The sequence below is a fragment of the Oncorhynchus clarkii genome, chromosome 20 (genome assembly GCF_045791955.1).
Source record: "Oncorhynchus clarkii lewisi isolate Uvic-CL-2024 chromosome 20, UVic_Ocla_1.0, whole genome shotgun sequence".
In the NCBI taxonomy this organism is placed as follows: domain Eukaryota; kingdom Metazoa; phylum Chordata; class Actinopteri; order Salmoniformes; family Salmonidae; genus Oncorhynchus; species Oncorhynchus clarkii.
The window spans coordinates 24,452,855-24,473,911 of NC_092166.1; the positions used below are offsets into that span (position 1 = coordinate 24,452,855).

The following is a 21,057-nucleotide window of genomic DNA, read 5'->3' on the forward strand; positions in this document are numbered from 1 at the left end:
GCAGCGATTACAGCCTAGAGTCTCCTTGGGTATGACGTAGCGTCATACCTGCTTGGCAAACCTGTATTTAGGGAATTTCTCCCATTCTTCTCTGCAGATCCTCTCAAGCTCTGTCAGGTTAGATGGGGAGCGTTGCTGCATAGATATTTTCAGGTCTCTCCAGAGATGTTCGATCAGGTTCATCCCCACATCATGATGCTGCCACCACCATGCTTCAACGTAGGGATGGTGCCAGGTTTCCTCCAGATGTGATGCTTGACATTCAGGCTAAAGAGTTCAATCTTGGTTTCATCAGACTAGAGATGACCATCAGACCATCTTGTTTCTCATGGTCAAAGTCCTTTAGGTGGCTTTTGGCAAACTCCAAGTGGGCTATCATGTGCCTTTTACTGAGGAGTGGCTTCCGTCTGGCCACTCTAGCATAAAGGCCTGATTGGTGGAGTGCTGCAGAGATGTTTGTCCTTCTTGAAGGTTCTCCCATCTCCACAGCGGAACTCTGGAGCTCTGTCAGTGACCATCGGTTTCTTGGTCACCTCCCTGACCAAGGCCCTCCCCCGATTGCTCAGGTTGGCCGGGGAGCCAGCTCTAGGAAGAGTCTCGGTGGTTCCAAACTTCTTCCATTTAAGAATGATGGAGACCACTGTGTTCTTGGGGACCTTCAATGCTGCAGACATTTTTTGTTACCCTGCCCCAGATCTGTGCCTCGACACAACCCTGTCTCCGAGCTCTACAGATAATTCCTTCGACCTCATGGCTTGGTTTTTGCTCTGACATGCACATGTCAACTGTGGGACCTTATATGGACAGGTGTGTGCCTTTCCAAATCATGTCCAATCAATTGAAAACCTATTTTCACTTTATCATTATTGGGTATTGTGTGTAGAATGCTGAGGATTTATTTTTTATTCATTATAGAATAAGGTTGCAACGCAACAAAATGTGGAAACCGTCAATGGGTCTGAATACTTTCTGAAGGCAATGTATAGTCAAGAGCTACCGAATGTCATTTTTACTGAGTTTGGACATTTACAAGCAAAAGTGAATGAGATACATTGGGCAAATGAACAAGTGTTGACACATGCTTGTCTGAAGGAAGAACAGTACTGGCTCTGGAGCAGCATGTGTACACACTGTGTCTGTGTGAAGTCTGGTGTCACTAAGGCATTGGGCCTCCCTGCTTTGCTCGGGAGAAGATGGGGGAGGAGCAGACAGGCAGAGAACAGAGAGGAGAAAAAACAAGGATCAAGCTGCAGTGGCAGCAGTACAGATAACTCCTCCAAAATGCTTCTCAAACACGGCAGAAAGCTCTTCACAATATAATGCACCGTTACCTTATTAATTCAGCCACATACTTAGATAACTAGCAAGTTAAACTTAGGGGTCGCATTAACACAGCATTCTTTGTTTTTCAAGCATTAAAAAAATATAAAAACACATGTAAGAAATCTTGCTGCGTTTTATAAATACAGATCTAAAATGCTTCTCATTGTAATTTCAGCTCGGCATCAGACACATTTTATGCTTCCATTGCACTTCTCTACTCGGATGAGAATTCACAAACTGGCACTGTATCAGCAGACCGGTTCATTCTCGACAATGCAACAATAAGAAATAAGAAAATATAAGAATATGAACACTTTGCCTGTTACTAGGCATAAATAATGCACATGCTGCTGTGAACTGTCCCATGCCGCTCAGGCATTTAACAATCTTCAATTAATTCACAGTAGCCTACAATGACGCAAGTCATTTCTGTTTCATTCATATTAAAAAAGAACACACAAGCAACACTGACATTCCCTGCTCTGACATAGTTGACGATGGTATCATGTAACACCATGCAAAAGACTATAATATCATAACAACTATGTTCAATTACTGTAAACAAGATGCTGTTATCCAACCTGGGGTCACTCAGAAAAAAATACTGTTTGTCATCAACCCAGAAAGAGAAGGTAAAACAAAATTAGAGCACCATTGTCATGAAAGGCTATGCGAATTACAGTAGCATTGAACATTAAAAGCCATCACATGCATATGCATACAGCATGGCACGGCAGAGGACTTTGTGTTAGGGCTCTGTTTGGTGCTCTTATTGTGATAGGCAGTGACGAAGTTGAATGCCCTGAGGGTAGACTTATTGAAAAAGACAGTAGGCCAGGCCTACACATTCTTAACAAGCTTGCGGATGGGTTGGGCGTTGGCCTGTGGTACTCTGTGAACAGGATTTCAACAGTCTCATGAGTCACTGTGTTGAAGTCACTCTCCACAGAATAAGGAGAAATGATCTACAGTTAGGTCGTGCAGACTGCGGAAACAACAGATCTTGCTTAAATTAATAGGAGAATCACATTGTAAACAAACTGAGGTTAGCCTGAATGTAACCACATGGGCCCCTGGGTCTTCTCTCTATCTCTAGGAACACAGACACAGAAAAACAGATATGCACAACAGATTGTAATCTCATCCCAAGGGAGGGAAGTTTGACCTTTTATTGCTTCTGCCAATGGGGGAGGTAGTTTTCAGGAAACAATGAAGCAAAGTTAAGTCAAAATGATAAGCATGTAGCCCACCATGATACTGTTGCTCAAATTTGGTCATCCTATATGTCAAAACAGCAAGTAAGCCTAACTCTACCTCATTCATAAACAATTATGAATGACAGTGCTAACGATCGTTTCTCACACTGCCTCAGACTCTGGCTCACTGAATGAAATTAACAGAGAATCCACTATTTCTAAAAAAGATCTGTCGCCAGTGTTTTGCAGAGGGGGCACACTGACTGGACCAGGCAAAGAGTACCCCCCCTATTCTCCCTAGTAAGTGGTTCCGCCCAAGGTGCATGGAGCAAAGAGATGCCTAGGGAGGACGTTAGATACTGTAGTCCAGTGCAGTGGTTCTCAAACTGGGGGTCTCAAACATTTTGTGGGGGTCGAGAGTATGAAACTGAATGGTAAAAATATATTTTTCGTACATATTTTAATAAGCTACATATACCATTTATATTTGATATGTATACCTTTGCCTATTTGATCGGGTAACTAACATAGGCCTACGGAATTGTACCATGAGATTCAAACCACTCCTTTTAGGGGACCAAAAAGTTTAACCACTGCTTTGGTATGGGCCGTATCTTCAGTGGAGGAGGAGAGAGTGTAGAGCAGTGGTCACCAACCTTTGAGTCAAGATCACTGAGTCAAAATTCAAGCCAAAAAATAAAGAAAAATGTAAGCCTATGCAACATTAAAAACAGTACTGTAGCAATAAGGTTTGTGCAGTAGGCTATAGGACCAATGCATTATCACCGCATATGGACTTTGCTTGAATTGCCCTACCAATGCATTGTTGTTCTGACATTTGAGATAGGCTATATGACCACACAATAGATTTGTTGTTGTATTACTTGTGAGGCACAGCTGCGTGAGCATACATTTAAAATATTAGCTTTTTATTTGACTGGGCTCATGATGGTCTCAATGGAGGGAGAGAGCAGCAGGCTGAGGGTCCGCCTCTCAGCATCCCTCCACTCTCCCTTTCCGCCACTGACACTGACCAAAAAGGGACACCGTCTTCCAGTTGATGGTGAAACTCGAGTCTCACCACATTATTTCTGCCTCATGCACAAATTCATGTTGTTACTCCTATGAACAGAGAAAGTTAAATTTTCCTTGATATTACAAAAGACCCAAGTCGTTAATAATTACAACAACGCAAGCCTATAGATACACGTTCCTAGTCATTCATTACAGCTGCAGTGCTTGTTGTAGCGTGAGTGGAAGGAAAAACGCACATTTTATGGCTTATATAGCCTAAGTGTTGAATTAAAAAAAAGTGTTGACAGTGCTGAGTAAGAACTTAAACATGAACTCACTCATAAAAACAGCAGCTCTTTGCTGTATTTGTTGACAGTCTCTCTTAAGTTTTGAAATCTCACAATATTAACTTTGCTGTAGCTTTTATTCGTTTTATTTGTTTACGCCTGCTATGTTACTACAGACAAATCAAAGCAGTCCGATTGGCCAGTGGTAGACCTATAGTGCACTTGATTCAGGACTGCCGGGAAGGCGGATTTGTACTTTCAGACACATGAAATGGTTTTAAAGTCAGAACACTTAGACCTACTCAGCACACAGGGCAGCTTGTATCGGGATCACTTACCGCAAACAGCAGGAGACAAATAAAAAAAAACAGCAACGTAAAGGCTTTATTGTTGGGGGTTTTTTTTACCCCAAAAATTGGTGATTGGCTAGAAATGCCTTGAAGATCAACCGATCGGTTGGTGACAACTGGTGTAGAGTGACAGTCTTTGATTTGATTTTAACTGCGGGTAACGGGAAGGACTAGCAGGAGGTATGTTTGGAAATTAATTTGATCAAGCTATGTAGCCTATTATTTCCTTCTTGATGAATAAATAAAACATTTTTTTTTCTTTTTTCTCTGTAATACTAGCCACCAATGTTCCCTGACATTTCACGTCTGTTGAGTGCAAACTCATATGTTGTGGAAATTCTTTGCAACTTCCACACTGAGGCTGTACCTGCTTTATGTTACAGTTTTATCAGTGACCAAGTAGGCTCCTGTGGCTATTTGATTATAACGTAGGCCTACAAGAGTGGCCTACCATCAAAAACAATGGATAAAATGCATCCCATAACATCTTAACATGGAAATAGCTGATCTGTCATTCAGTAGCAGTCAATGTGTGGTGTTCAATGTAGGCCTATATTCCATGAGACGTTAAAAAAAAAAAAAACACGCAGGGCATGACACCTGTTTTATCCACGTGTCCTTCAGACACAGAAGTGACTGAAAATGGTGTTGTGTTGTTTAATGCAAGAAAACACTTTACAAAATAAAATGCATTATTATTTCCATACCATTATTACAGAGAATCAGACAAATTAGGCTGCATTCCACCTATTGGCTACTTAGCTTATTCAAGCCTGTCTCAAAATACAACACTGCCCCTTTAAGACACAAAAAGTTATTTACCTGACTAGCATTTCAAAGATGTCTAGAAATGTACACATTTTGTGCTCTTCCGGGAAGCAATCTCTACCCTAATGCTGACAAATGATATATAACTGGGTGATTAACTCACTAACTAGCAAAGGATATGAACAAAATGTGCAAACAAGCACATCTACTCACGACCACAGCTGTAAAGACAGACCCATTAGTGGCAATGGTCTATTTGCATTTAGGCCTACTGCAGCTCTGATTGGTTATACTGCACCGGTCTATGTAGAGTACTGGCTGAGTCATGTGTGTCAATCCAATAGAATCCTAATCTGATGCGTTCTGCCTACAACAAAATCTCTTGCATAGTTAATTTTGTTACGATATGTTGCATTGAAAGTGGCTAATATTGCATTGATTCGATCAGAATTTCCACAGTAAAAAGGGAAATGTTGATAGGGGATGCTCTAGAAAGTTGAGTGAAATTCAATCTCGTGCTTCTCTCCGTGGGGAAGCTGCCAAGCAGTCTCGGGGCAAACTAGCCTAAGTATCTTTACATATAATTAGGCATAATGATTACGGCTCTAGATTGTAGGAAAAAGCTGTTTCAGGCGTTTAAAATAATGGGTGCATGACGCCCCCGAATAGAAATACAGGTTTTATGAGTTTATTGATGTTAAGTTATGACAAAACAAAAAAGCCTTTATGGGCTGTATATTTAGTGCATTGCAGGGAGAGAGACCCACGATGCTGTGATACCTGACACTGTCTAAGCAATCCATTTTGGAAAACTGTTTATACTGGACGTATTGTGTGGAGACAGCAGTGTGCGAGTACAGGTACTGTAGGCATAAGAACAGAGCGGAGAGCACATGACGTAACACAGATATAATAGCTGGAAATGAGTGAAGTCTTCCTACTGCTGATTACAGCCCAATAATGACAACAGACCAAAGCCTGCCCTTACGTGTTCTGTGTGACTCATACTAGTGTTGCACGTTATATCGAAACTTCAGTACTTCTGATAAAAATAACCAAATAAATAGGTACTAGAATTTGTTAGTTTCGGTACGTCTGCCAAATGTCTCAAGTGATGAAGTCTGTCTATCAGCGCAACCCCTTAATAGTGCAAAGAGAAAAGTGCCTGCTCCACTTCCTCATTCATTGCTAGAGCTGTCTGGGCTGCATCGTTAGCTCCCCACCACCCACATGCTGCACAGAAATTAGCACACTTAGACAATACAATATTGCGTGTAGAAATGTTTAAACTGTTCATTACTGTCCGCAAAACAATGTCCACACAGGCTAAAACCAGTGATGTAAAGTTCACTGAACAAAAATATAAACGCAACACGTAAAGTGCTGGTCCCTCTCTCAAATGTTGTGCAAAAATATTTTTACATCCCTGTTAGTGAGCATTTTAGCCTTTGTAACGATAATCCATGCACTTGACAGGTGTGGCATATTAAGAAGCTGATAAAACAGCATGATCATTACACAAGTGTACCTTGTGCTGGGGACAATAAAAGGCCACTCTAAAATGAGCAGTTTTGTCACACAACACAATGCCACCAATGTCTCAAGTTGAGGGAGAGTGCAATTGGCTCTCAACTGGGTGGACCTATGTCTTCCCAGGCTGCGCCCCTGCCCAGTCATGTGAAATCCATAGATTAGGGCCTAATGACTTTATTTAAATTGACTGATTTCCTTATAAAAAACTAACACAGCAAAATCTTTGAAATTTTTGCATGTTGAGTTTATATTTTTGTTCCGTATACTTAAGTAAAAGTACTTTAAATTACTACTTAAGTTGTTTTAGGGATATCTGTACTTGACTATTTATATTTTACAACTTTCACTTTAACTCCACTACATTCCTAAATTAATATGTACTTTTTACTCCCATACATTTTCCCTGACACCCAAAATAACTTGTTTCACTTAGAATGCTCAGGCAGGATAGCAATATGGTCCAATTCACACACCTATCAATATAATGCGTTTTCATCCCTACTGCCTCTGATCTGGCGGACTAAACACAAATACATTTGTAAATGATGTCTCTGTGTTTGAGTGTGTAATTATGCCCTCTGGTTTAATTAATATAAGGAATTAGATGTATCGCATTTACTTTTTACTCAAGTATAACAATTTTGTACTTGTCCACCACTTTACTTAAGTACATTTAAAACCAGATACTTTCAGAAGTAGTATTTTACTGGGTGACATTCACTTTTACATGAGACAATTTCTATCAAGGCATCTTTACTTTTACTCAAGTATGACAATTGAGTGACTTTATAGGCTTTAAATGCTAACTTTCATTGCTAGCTTACAGCTGAAGAAACATCAATTCACTACCCTAGTACTTCGTTTGCAAACCATAACGCAAAATATGCTGACTTCAAAGCTGATTGTCAAAAAACTTTATTAATTAACTTAGTTAACACTAACACCTCATTCGCTTCCTCGTCTCCCTCCCCACCCGTCTGTTTTCCACTAGATTCCATATGCCACATTCTGCCTTGCTAATGAAGTAAATACTTTCTTAAAAAGAGACAGCGCACACTTTTACAAGAGAAGAGACTGCTTCTTATATGCAAATGTTGTTGATCAATACAATAAAATAATATATGTTCTCCTAGCAGTTGCAAATAAAATACATCCAAAATGGAAAGGATTGTTTGTAATCTGTCATCTGTAGCCGCATGAAATCAGCTAAAACAAGCTCAATAACTCAATGCATGTACACACTCCTATTTACATCATGTGTCAATCGTCATTGACTTGAAAAACACAATTTCCATCATAATTTGTTGCAATAAAGTTATAATCCACCCGTTGAACAAATAAAAATTGAAGTTCTTTAGAAAATGTCTCCTATATCTGCCGTTTCCATTACACGTCGCAATTATTATTTTTTGCGACAATGCTATTGTCTAATCACCTGGGTAAATGGAAACCTGCCTACTGATGTCTACACAATTTGGAGACAATCATAGAAAGTACTCATCAGTAAATATTTTTTATAAAGCAACTAGAATCTGGAATTACTAAGGTTTTATAAGAACGGTGTTGTGTGCAAACACTCAAATAGAATCCTACAGTACGAGCTGGCAGTCAGCCTGTGACATTCCAATAAATTAAGGGAAATTTAGAAATTAATTGGGGTGGTCCAAAAAAGGGGAAGGTTGTCAAACTTCTTTTTTTAAATTGCTTTGAGGGTTGTGTGTTTTTTTTAATTTATTGGGCACAGGCGAGGGCAGTTTTTTTTGCAGGTTTTACTATTTAATTTCTTCCACTCTAGCTACATTTCATCTGCTTTCATGCGCCGCCACTATATCAAGGTGTTTTGGTACATCCCTTATGCACTACGCTTTTCTACGCGCTAACTATACCACAGGTCAACATAGTCTACCAGTCTAACCTGCCCTCTATCCACCATTCACAGTGACAATAGTGGTAGGTGGATAATTTGTCCAGATCTGCAATATGCTAACTAGCAATCATACCACACATCAAATTATTCAAAGCTGCACCAATTTTCAAAATAAGCAGAGGGGCCAGGTGTATGAAAGAACAGTGAGACACGCACCTTAAAAAGCTCCCCTATTGAGCTTGCTTAAGGACAATACAATCATCCTACAACACCACATTCCAATGAATAATTGCATTATTATTTTTAAGTGAGTACAAAATTATACTCAAGGCTGTAAACTGCAGTGAAAATGTATACTGAATAACAGCGCATAAGCCCTGTGATTTTAATATTTAATTCCATTTGTATCAGTTGTGGGTCTACTCTCTGCAGTTTATAAAGGGCCAGAAAAGCACAGTAGCAGGCTAGTCTGACTGTATTTTAAGTTCTAATACTGAGATGTACTGTCTGTTGCGGATCATCATTCTCCCAAGTCGTCCTATAATACAGGGCCTTCAGAAACAATTCACACACCTTTTTCTTTTTCAAAATGTTGTCACAGCCAGTAGCGGTGCGTGGGTAAAATCACTGGGGAAGCCAGAAAAAAAGCCATATTACAACCTAAGTTTTGTGATAATTGCATTGTTTGCTCTATAACCTGTTAGTTCATATGCCTCGGCACTGTGATATATAGGCCTAAAGGCTGAGACAATAGTGGGAGAATAAATTCAACCACACCTTTGTTTTATCACAAAACCAGATGGCAAACTCTCTCTGGTTTAGTCCACAAAGCATATTGCATGAAAACAGAGAGTTACATGACCTACAGCATGGTCAAGCAACCTAATGTTTCCAACATTTTCAGACTACTAAACAACTATTGATTTAGAACCACAGAGAGTTACCGAAAGTCGCAAAGAAAACAGGGGCCACTATTTCAGCACCAATTCAACATCAAATCACCTTTGCTTAGTCTAATACAGTGATAACTAAAAGATACCAATCTTTACCAATCAACGTAAGCTAAGAATTAGTTCTACTGTGTGTGTGTGTGTGTGTGTGTGTGTGTGTGTGTGTGTGTGTGTGTGTGCGCGCGCAAGTAGATAAATGTTGACTGACCCTACTTGTAGAGAAATGCCAATTGCCATCCTCCTCTCATGTTGACGAAACACTGTCATACAGTACACACTTAAATTTCTTTGTATATTTCGTAGCTGTTTATTTACCACCGCAGACGGAGGAGGCTGGCACTAAGACAGCATTGAATGAGCTGTATTCCGCCATAAGCAAACAAGAAAACGCTTACCCAGATGCGGCGCTCCTAGTAGCCGGGGACTTTAATGCAGGGAAACTTAAAAAAGTTGCGCCTCATTTCTATCAGCATGTTAATTGTACAACCAGAGGGGGAAAAAACTCTGGACCACCTTTACTCCAAACACAGAGACGAATACAAAGCTCTCCCTCACCCTACATTTGGCAAATCTTACCATAATTCTATCCTCCTGATTCCTGCTTACAAGCAGAAATTAAAGCAGGAAGCACAAAATAAAAAAAAGTAGTCAGATGAAGCAGATGCTAAGCTACAGGACTGTTTTGCTAGCACAGACTGGAATATGTTCCAGGATTCCTCCGATGGCATTGATGAGAACACCACAGCAGTCATTGGCTTCATCAATAGGTGCATTGAAGACGACGTCCGCACAGTGACCCTACGTACATACCCCAACCAGAAGCCATGGATTACAGGCAAAATCCGCACTGAGCTAAGGCTAGAGATGCCGCTTTCAAGGAGCGTGACTAACCCGGAAGCTTATAAGAAATCCTGCTATGTCCTCCGACGAACCATCAAACAGATAGTGTCAATACAGGACTAAGATCGAATCGTACTACACCGGCTCCGACGCTTGTCGGATCATTATAGACTACAAAGGGAAGCACAGCAGAGAGCTGCCGAGTGACACGAGCCTACCAGAAGAGCTGAACTACCTCTATGCTAGCTTCGAGGCAAAAAACACTGAAACATGCATGAGAGTGCCAGCTGTTCCGGAAGACCTTTAAACAGGTCAACATTTACAAGGCCTCAGGGCCAGGCGGATTGCCAGGACGTGTACTGCCAGCATGAGCTCACCAACTGGCAAGTGTCTTCACTGACATTTTCAACCACTCCCTGTCCGAGTCTGTAATAACATGTTTTAAGCACACCACCATAGTGCATGTGCCCAAGAACACTAAGGTAACCTGCCTAAATGACTACCAACCCATAGCACTCACATCTGCAGCCATGAAGTGCTTTGAAAGGCTGGTCATGGCTCACATCAACACAATTATCCCAGAAACGCTAGACCCACTCCAATTTGCATACCACCCTAACAGATCCACAAATGGTGCAATCTCTATTGCACTCCACACTGCCCTTTTCCAACTGGACAAAAGGAACACCTATGTGAGAATGCTATTCATTGACTACAGCTCAGTATTCAACACCATAGTGCCCTCAAAGCGCATCACTAAGCTAAGGACCTGGGAATAAACACCTCCCTCTACAACTCGACCTGACGGGCCGCCCCCAGGTGGTAAGGGTAGGTAACAATACATCCGCCATGCTGATCCTCAACATGCCCCTCAAGGGTGCGTGCTCTGTCCCCTCCTGTACTCCCTGTTCACTCATGACTGCACGGCCAGGCACGACTCCAACACCATCATTAAGTTTGCCGATGACTCAAGTGGTAGGCCTGATCACCGACAATGACGAGACCTCCCAATAGGAGTTCAGAGACCTGGCCGAGTGGTGCCAGGACAACAACCTCTCCATCAACGTGATCAAGACAAAGGAGATGTTTGTGGACTACAGGAAAAGGAGGACCAAGCACCCCTCCATTCTCATCAACGGGGCTGTAGTGGAGTAGGTTAAGAGCTTCAAGTTCCTTGGTGTTCACATCACCAACAAACAAACATGGTCCAAGCACAACAAGACAGTTGTGAAGGGGGCACGACAAAACCTATTCCCCTTCAGGAGACTGAAAAGATTTGGCATGGGTCCTCAGATCCTCAAAAGGTTCTACAGCTGCACCATCGAGAGCAACCTGACCGGTTGCATCACAGCCTGGTATGGCAACTGCTCGGACTGAGACCGCAAGGCACAACAGAGTGTAGTGCGCAAGGCCCAGTACATCACGGGGCCAAGCTTCCTGCCATCCAGGTCCTCTATACCAGGCGGTGGCAGAGGAAGGCCCTAAAAATTGTCAAAGACTCCAGCCTCCCTAGTCATAGACTGTTCGCTCTGCTACCGCACGGCAAGCGGTACCGGAGCGCCAAGTCTAGATCCAAGAGGCTTCTAAACAGCTTCTACCCCCAAGCCATAAGGCTCTTGAACATAAAATCAAATGGCTACCCAGACTATTTGTAATGACCCCCCCCCCCCCCCTCTTCTTTTACACTGCTGCTACTACTCTCTGTTATTATCTATGCATAGTCACTAATAACTACCTCAACTAACTGGTGCCCCCGCACATCGACTCTGTACCGGTACCCCCTGTATATAGTCTCGCTATTGTTATTTTTATTTCTTATTCTTAGCCGTATTTTTTTAACTGCATTGTTGGTTAGGGACTCGTAAGTAAGCATTTCACTGTAAGGTCTACATGTTGTATTCTGAGCATGTGACTAATAACATCTGATTCGATTATATTTGTTATCCTGGGCTACCTTGCTAAAATGCTTGCTCGTTAGACTAACTTCCATTCATAGGCAGCGTTAGCTAGTTAACATTATCCTTCTACATCTAGCTACATATTGAACTTCCATCCTCTCGGGCCAGGGGCACAACAATGTATGTATGAATGTATGGAATAGAATCGCCGTTATAGTCACTGGCCAATACGGAGAATTAAGTAAAACCAAGTCCAAATCCATATCTCCATCCATGACTAATTTAGGAAAGGGACCACTTTAGCTAGTCAGCTAGCCACTGGAGGACACTAACACAATGAGATGCAACAATTCAAGTGTTCTCTGTCAATGACGTATGTTCTCAGTGTGATTTGATAGGAGTGATACCAAAATCCAAGCTGGCTTCCCCTGACATTTTTTTGGGGTGCACCAGGACCATTCACTGTTGATCTCATATTGGTTAAATTGTTATACTTTCTATCAAAGGAGGCCAAATGCTTGCTGGCTTCCCTTGCATTCCATTCAATGCTACGGGCGGAAACAAAGTCATACTTGTTTGGACCAGACAACATCAGATAGACGGCCTACACGTAGAGAGACAGGGGTGCTGTCACGCTCGCTCGGATGCTTTCTCTGGTGAGATACAGTCAGCCACTTGCGAATTAAAGGAAAACTATGAAACACCGAGAGACGAAAGATAAAATATTTTATTTTGTTGAAGACTGGCTTCCCTTGGCATCCATGAATAAACACAACTAGTTACAGACTTAATCCATTTAAAATTAAATTGAGTGTGTCACTGGCCAACACACAATACCCCATAATGTGGAATAATGTTTTTTTTATAAAAAATTAAAAGCTAAAATGTCTTGAGCCAATAAGTATTCAACCCCTTTGTTATGGCAAAAATGTGCTTAACAAATCACATAATAAATTGCATGGACTCACTGTGTACAATAGTGTTTAACATATTTTTTTTTAGTGATGCACCGATATTACATTTTTGTCCTAATCTGATATCCGATATTTTCTTTGCCAAAAAAAAAACAATACCGATAACCGATATTTACATTTTTAGCAGCCTTTTAAGCATTCTAGTACAGTTAAATAGTTAAACACACACAGCAGTCTAAGGCACTGCATATCAGTGCAAGAGGCGCAACTACAGTCCCTGGTTCGAATCCAGGCAGTATCACAAAACCTATTTATTTTCACTTACTTGCTGTGCTGTTTCATTGTTCATTTGTTCAGTCGTTTCATTCTCAACCAGAATTTCTATGGAACGCCGTTTGGGTCTTTGCGTGTCAAATAAGCTTGTTGACCAATCAGGACCTGAATATGACTGCGCGTCACATAATAATTAAACGCTTTAATACATTTTTACGTAGTTATTAAACATTGATTACACTATCACTCGTATTTCATATGTCACAACGATTCATCAATACATATGCTGATGCTGGTAAAGTTGTCTCGCGCACCTACAGTGGTGGTCATAAAAAAAAACTAGCTAGCTCATGGATGCAAACAATGTTCTTCCCCAAAAACATAGCAAAACGACAATCTGTTTCAGTAGCTACAGTGCCTTGCGAAAGTATTCGGCCCCCTTGAACTTTGCGACCTTTTGCCACATTTCAGGCTTCAAACATAAAGATATAAAACTGTATTTTTTTGTGAAGAATCAACAACAAGTGGGACACAATCATGAAGTGGAACGACATTTATTGGATATTTCAAACTTTTTTAACAAATCAAAAACTGAAAAATTGGGCGTGCAAAATTATTCAGCCCCTTTACTTTCAGTGCAGCAAACTCTCTCCAGAAGTTCAGTGAGGATCTCTGAATGATCCAATGTTGACCTAAATGACTAACGATGATAAATACAATCCACCTGTGTGTAATCAAGTCTCCGTATGAATGCACCTGCACTGTGATAGTCTCAGAGGTCCGTTAAACGCGCAGAGAGCATCATGAAGAACAAGGAACACACCAGGCAGGTCCGAGATACTGTTGTGAAGAAGTTTAAAGCCGGATTTGGATACAAAAAGATTTCCCAAGCTTTAAACATCCCAAGGAGCACTGTGCAAGCGATAATATTGAAATGGAAGGAGTATCAGACCACTGCAAATCTACCAAGACCTGGCCGTCCCTCTAAACTTTCAGCTCATACAAGGAGAAGACTGATCAGAGATGCAGCCAAGAGGCCCATGATCACTCTGGATGAACTGCAGGGATCTACAGCTGAGGTGGGAGACTCTGTCCATAGGACAACAATAAGTCGTATATTGCACAAATCTGGCCTTTATGGAAGAGTGGCAAGAAGAAAGCCATTTCTTAAAGATATCCATAAAAAGTGTTGGTTAAAGTTTGCCACAAGCCACCTGGGAGACACACCAAACATGTGGAAGAAGGTGCTCTGATCAGATGAAACCAAAATTGAACTTTTTGGCAACAATGCAAAACGTTATGTTTGGCGTAAAAGCAACACACCCTCCCCACTGTCAAACATGGTGGTGGCAGCACCATGGTTTGGGCCTGCTTTTCTTCAGCAGGGACAGGGAAGATGGTTAAAATTGATGGGAAGATGGATGGAGCCAAATACAGGACCATTCTGGAAGAAAATCTGATGGAGTCTGCAAAAGACCTGAGACTGGGACGGAGATTTGTCTTCCAACAAGACAATGATCCAAAACATAAAGCAACATCTACAATGGAATGGTTCAAAAATAAACATATCCAGGTGTTAGAATGGCCAAGTCAAAGTCCAGACCTGAATCCAATCGAGAATCTGTGGAAAGAACTGAAAACTGCTGTTCACAAATGCTCTCCATCCAACCTCACTGAGCTCGAGCTGTTTTGCAAGGAGGAATGGGAAAAAATTTCAGTCTCTCGATGTGCAAAACTGATAGAGACATACCCCAAGCGACTTACAGCTGTAATCGCAGCAAAAGGTGGCGCTACAAAGTATTAACTTAAGGGGGTTGAATAATTTCACGCCCAATTTTTCAGTTTTTGATTTGTTAAAAAAGTTTGAAATATCCAAAAATGTCGTTCCACTTCATGATTGTGTCCCACTTGTTGTTGATTCTTCACAAAAAAATACAATTTTATATCTTTATGTTTGAAGCCTGAAATGTGGCAAAGGGTCGCAAAGTTCAAGGGGGCCGAATACTTTCGCAAGGCACTGTATAGTTAGCTAGCTAACTATATAGCTAGGTGTCATCATCTAAAATAACCCTAATTTATAAGACAGTTTTAATTTGATTAATGGTGGTCGGACCCATCTATGTGAAGCTTGCCACAATAAGGATTAGCCACAATAGTGGACTTTGCGGTTAGCCTTCAAATTAAAAGTATGGCATAATTCTACTATTTGTATTCACTTGCATAACTGTCAATGGCATACTTTTATTTTGAACGCAAACCACAAATTCCACTATTGTGCCCAATCCTTATTGTGTCTAGATTCACAATACATAACCTGATCTTGTCGAGCTTCACTAGCCAGATGAAGCTGGCTGGCTGCTTATAACATAGGCTTTGGGCAACAGAGTTAAGTAGCTGGCTAGCTATTTTTTTCATGAACTGAAGTTCAATTTCAATAGGCGAGCAACAAGCTGTAACCTAGCTAATATTTACTCACAAGGATTCCTAAATCATTGCTAAGAATAACGAAAATGACTGCAGTTTCTACTGGTCATTGTTTTCAGGGTGGTTGTATTGGTGCTAGCTAGGTACCAAGCTAAAGCTAGCTACCCCAGAAGTTTAGGTCAAACAAATGATGCTTTATTACCAATGCGGTATTGTAAACATATCGTTTGCAGACTTTTGTACAGCTTTGACAGTGCTACTGTATCTTTTTTGACACATAAAGACTCAAACAGTGTTCCATAGTAGGCATGTCGTGAAGCTAATAGCAGTGACGCTATTACTGTGTAACTCCGATAGGGCAACATCTGAAAACTAGTGTACCGGTGCGCACATGTGTACTGGTGCCCATCACCCACGACAGAGAACGGTTGATTGTCAAGGGCAATGAATTCCATTACCTTGGATTTAATGGATTTTGCCTTGTCTCGCTGAAATGTTCTTACTCTTTCAAATGATTGTTCGACTTGTTGACTGCTCAATCCACACAGCAGACATTGTGGTCTAGGTTAGGAATGCTGTGTCAGAAGTGTAGCGCAACATTTTATGTGGCGTCATTACGTCATGTTATATAGGTACAGTGGGGCAAAAAAGTATTTAGTCAGCCACCGTTAGTGGAACGTGTTTCCTAGACAGGTTGACTTCTTGTAACTTGTGGGCAGTATTTTCATTTTTGGAAAAATAACGTTCCCAGAGTAAACGGGCTATTTTGTCAGGACAAGATGCTAGAATATGCATATAATTGACAGCTTAGGATAGAAAACACTCTAAAGTTTCCAAAACTGTAAAAAAATATTGTCTGTGAGTATAACAGAACTGATATTGCAGGCGAAAGCCTGATAAAAATCCAATCCGGGCGTGACTCATGTTTTGAAAGCTCTGCGTTCCGATGCGTCCCTATTGAGCAGTGAATGGGCTATCAACCAGATTCCTTTTTCAACGTATTCCCCAAGGTGTCTACAGCATTTTGACGTAGTTTCACGCATTTATGTTGAAGAATGCGCGTAAGCGACTATATTGCGCAAGTGGTCACCTGATGGCTCTGAGTGATTCTTGTGTAAAATACAGAGGTAGGCATTTTTCCTCTCAGTTCTACTGAAAATTATTATCGAATATATATATATATATATATATTTGAAAAACACCTTGAGGATTGATTATAAACAACGTTTGCCATGTTTCTGTTGATATTATGGAGCTAATTTGGAATATTTTTCGGCGTTTTCATGACTGCAATTTCCGGTCGATTTCTCAGCCAAACGTGAAAAACAAACGGAGCTATTCCGCCTACAAAAATAATATTTTGGGAAAAAAGGAACATTTGCTATCTAACTGGGAGTCTCGTGAGTGAAAACATCTGAAGCTCATCAAAGGTAAACGATTTAATTTGATTGCTTTTCTGATTTTCGTGACCAAGTTGCCTACTGCTAGCTGGATATAATGCTATGCTAGGCTATCGATAAACTTACAAATGCTTGTCTTGCTTTGGCTGTAAAGCATATTTTCAAAATCTGAGATGACAGGGTGATTAACAAAAGGCTAAGCTATGTTTCAATATATTTCACTTGTGATTTCATGAATAGGAATATTTTCTAGTAATATTTATGTCCGCTGCGTTATACTAATTAGTGTCAGATGATGACAACGATCCCGGACACGGGATGGGGAGTTACAACAGGTTTAAGGAACACCTGTTAATTTAAATGCATTCCAGGTGACTATCTCAAGAAGCTGGTTGAGAGAATGCAAAGGGTGGCTATTTGAAGAATCTCAAAATATATTTTGATTTGTTTAACACTATTTTGGTTACTACATGATTCCATGTGTTATTTCATAGTTGAGGTCTTTACTATTCTACAATGTAGAAAATATATTTTTTAAATAAACAAAAAGCCTTGAATGTGTAGGTGTTCTAAAACTTTTGAACGGTTATATATATATATATATATATATATATATATATATATATATATATATATATATATATATATATATATATATATATATATATATATATATGTTTTATTTACTTGGCGGCCCGAACCTGCCGCCGCACACCCTAAAAAAAAAAACATCAAATTAAAATAAACAAATACTACACTAGAATATACACAGCAAAGTACATACGTGGGACCATTCTAGCCAATGAGAGGGCAGATACATGCAGGCACAACTGGGTCATTTTTCTCAAAATTGCCAGAAAGCAATGTGCATCCACTTATATCAGTACATTTCTAACAACCTAAACACTACAAAACATATATTAGATTAAATAAGCCTCAAGTAATTCGCCAATCGCCCATAGACCTCCATACAAAATAGGTATGGAGCTTATCTCACGGGACAGATTTTGGGCAGAGTGAATCCTCGAGTCACCTCTTCCTCTCTGCTCTAACCCATTTTAACTACCAAAATAAAAGGAAACAATTGAGTAAATTAGGGACAAAAAGTGCATTGATAGCTGGTGTTTCCACACAGGTGTCGTTCCTTAGTTGATTAAGCAATTCAAATAAAATGGTATTTGTCACATGCGCCAAATACAACAGGTGTAGTGAAATGCTTACTCATGAGCCCTTAACCAACAATGCAGAGTCTTTAAAAAGTCAGAAAAATTTGCTAAACTAAAGGAAACATAGTAACACAAAATTACAATAACGAGGCTATATACAGGAGGTACCAAGTCTATGGTATGGGGTATGTACGGGTTAGTTGTGGTAATTGAGGTAATATGTAGGTAAAGTGACTATGTATAGATAATAAACAGAGAGTAGCAGCAGCATATGTGAAGAGTGTGAAGGAATTTGTGTGTGTGTGTGGCGTCAATATGCATGTGCGTTTGTTGGAGTGTGAGGGTAGTCCAGTGAGTGTACATAAACCTTGTGCAAGAGTGGCTTAAGACAGTGTTTTCCATCACCATCAACAAAACACAAAATGATGGAATTTCCCTCCAATAGAGTTCCAGACACTTGTAGAATCTATGCCATGCAAAAAGTTAATTGAAGCTGTGCTGGTAGCTCGTGGTGGCCCCAACGCCCTATTAAGACACTATGTTGGCGTTTCCTTTATTTGGGAAGTTACCTACATCTCCCTTCCAACAGGTACAGAACAATGGAGTTACTGATTCTACTGATTCACAGCAAGTTAATACTTGACAGAGGAAAGGCATTATTGCAGTGACTGCCACTGTGAAACGCAGAGCAGAGAAACCTTTAAAAAGGTAATACTATAAAATATTGATTTCACATTAATCATGGTCCTAACACATGGAGGGAGAGCAACAGGGAGAAAGATTGTGTCACACTGAGGGCAAGCTATTGAATGAGTTGAGTGAATTAAAGAGAGACAGACAGAAAGAGACAAGAAACACGGCCTGGTGCAGCAAGGGTACCGAGAGAGGCTCGAACACATGTGTGCTCCTTTGCCAATATCGATTGCTGCTTTTATCAATTTTCATAATTTGAATATGCGAGTTGTTATAGGTTATCATATTAGAGGTTCTTTGAAATACAAGACTTTTGGTACACATATTAAAGTTGCACTATGCAGAAATTTCTCCGCCATTTTCTGGATGCTAAAACTAACAGTTTGCCTAATTTCAGTTTATGTGACATAAATAAGCTAGCATAGTGTAGAGAATCACTAAAATATATTTTCCATAACAAAAAAATATTGGATTTTCTGGTGTACAAACCCAAAAGTAAAAGACAACTTAAGGGAAGCATAGAAAGTGCAAATAGTACAGATCTACCACTTCTTAGACTTGCATTCAAGTAGAATGATAGATCTATAACTCACATTTGTATGTGAATTTGGTAGGGTTGCCCATAAAGTTACATATTGCCACAAAGACATGCCTAAACAACCAATGCACGCACGCAGGCCTAAAAAGCTGGTTTACTGTTCAAGATGAGGATATATGGAATCATATGTATTTTTATGGTTGTGTACAAGTCGAGGATGTCGGGACAGTAGCACTCGGTCTTAAATCGTTGGATATCAAATATAGACTAATGATGAGATTGTAAAACTACTGGAGTATAACAGTGTGCAGTTCTGTCGATTTATACAGCTTGTTGTAAGGGAGATCCAAGGCAGGTTGGACTAACTTGCACACAGGGAAGGACAAGGGAATCTGTTCACAATACAGAATCAGTGGGCAGTTAAGAGTAATTTTATTACCATGTATAGACTCAACAAATCTGGATCGATGACAACAACCACATGTTAATGCAAGGTGTAAGCACAGCTTCTGTCTCCTTTGTGGAGGCAGTAAAAGGGTAGAAAGAACAGAAGATCCGATGTCAGTGAATAACAATGGAACTACACAGTAACATGCACCAAGGCCTGCATGTCACCAGCAAGATTCAGACATTCTTAATTTGAAGAAAGTGGCCTTTGTGACATATATAGCAATGGTGATAAACGGAACTGCACTTTTCTCTTGTAATTTTTTTTGCATCCCCATTCAGTTGGTGGCGGCAATACACTTTTTTCGTCAACTTTGCCATAAAACCCAAAGAAGAGTGAGATTGAAATTGAATTTGGAGAGAGAAAGAGAAATGGAGGCAAGGAAAATCTCAGGAAGCACTCGCTTGTTTTTGTTTCTCAGAAGATGCAAAAAGTTATCGTCTTAAAAAAAAATATATTTCATCCCCTTAAACAGGAGAAAAATAAACAAACAAAGCAATATCATATTTATGTACGTTATGTGCTAGGGTAAACGTAAAGTGAACATGTTCAGCTGTTCTACAGAAACTGCTTCGCTTGTCTGAGCCTGTCCTGACAACGTCAACAGTGTGCCCTCACCTGAATAGGGTCGTCGTGGAGTAATATCTTCCTCCCTAAACACAAGTTCGAGACTTGACTTCCCGGCCCCGCCATCCTCCACAGGGACCACAGTGAAGTTGGTGGGCATTTTATCCCCTCACTGCATTGACTCTAGCCTGAGAAAATCAACGTCCTTAGTCCCGCTCAACATCTCAAGGCACAGTTCGATGTGTTCTCTCCTGTTACGTCTCTCTCATCTATATCGCTTAGATTCTGCCCCCATGTGACCAGGCGTTCTCCAAATAAGGAGTGTTTCTGCAACTCCTCCCTCAGGAAAAAGTCATCTTACACTCAACTTCACTCTCTAAACTATAGTCCCTACGGCAGACAAGACTCCTAATTTTACAACAGGCACCTCCTGAAAATATTTCCATTCCTTTAATGAAAAGAGCCCTCTATCTGTATTTATGCTATCTCTATGTTTCCATTTACTTGTCGATTTTTAGAACGTTGCCAAGAAAAATAAATACGACATTGCATGCTACTTTGCGTTACAATTTAACTATTGTTGATAACAAAAACAGCTGCACGTGTTG

General features: G+C 40.4%; 1 protein-coding gene across 4 annotated transcripts in view; it reads right to left on the reverse strand.

Annotated features, from left to right (window-relative positions):
• Window positions 1-20,692, reverse strand: part of LOC139376114 (solute carrier family 12 member 7-like) — an 80,676-nt gene extending 59,984 nt beyond the window's left edge. For all 4 annotated transcript variants that reach the window (XM_071118312.1, XM_071118311.1, XM_071118314.1 and 1 more), the window contains exon 1: window positions 20,501-20,692. In XM_071118312.1, coding sequence (XP_070974413.1) covers window positions 20,501-20,609 — 109 coding nt within the window. In that variant the 5' untranslated portion in view covers window positions 20,610-20,692. The remainder of the gene's footprint in view (window positions 1-20,500) is intronic.
• Between the last annotated feature and the right edge of the window lie 365 nt (window positions 20,693-21,057).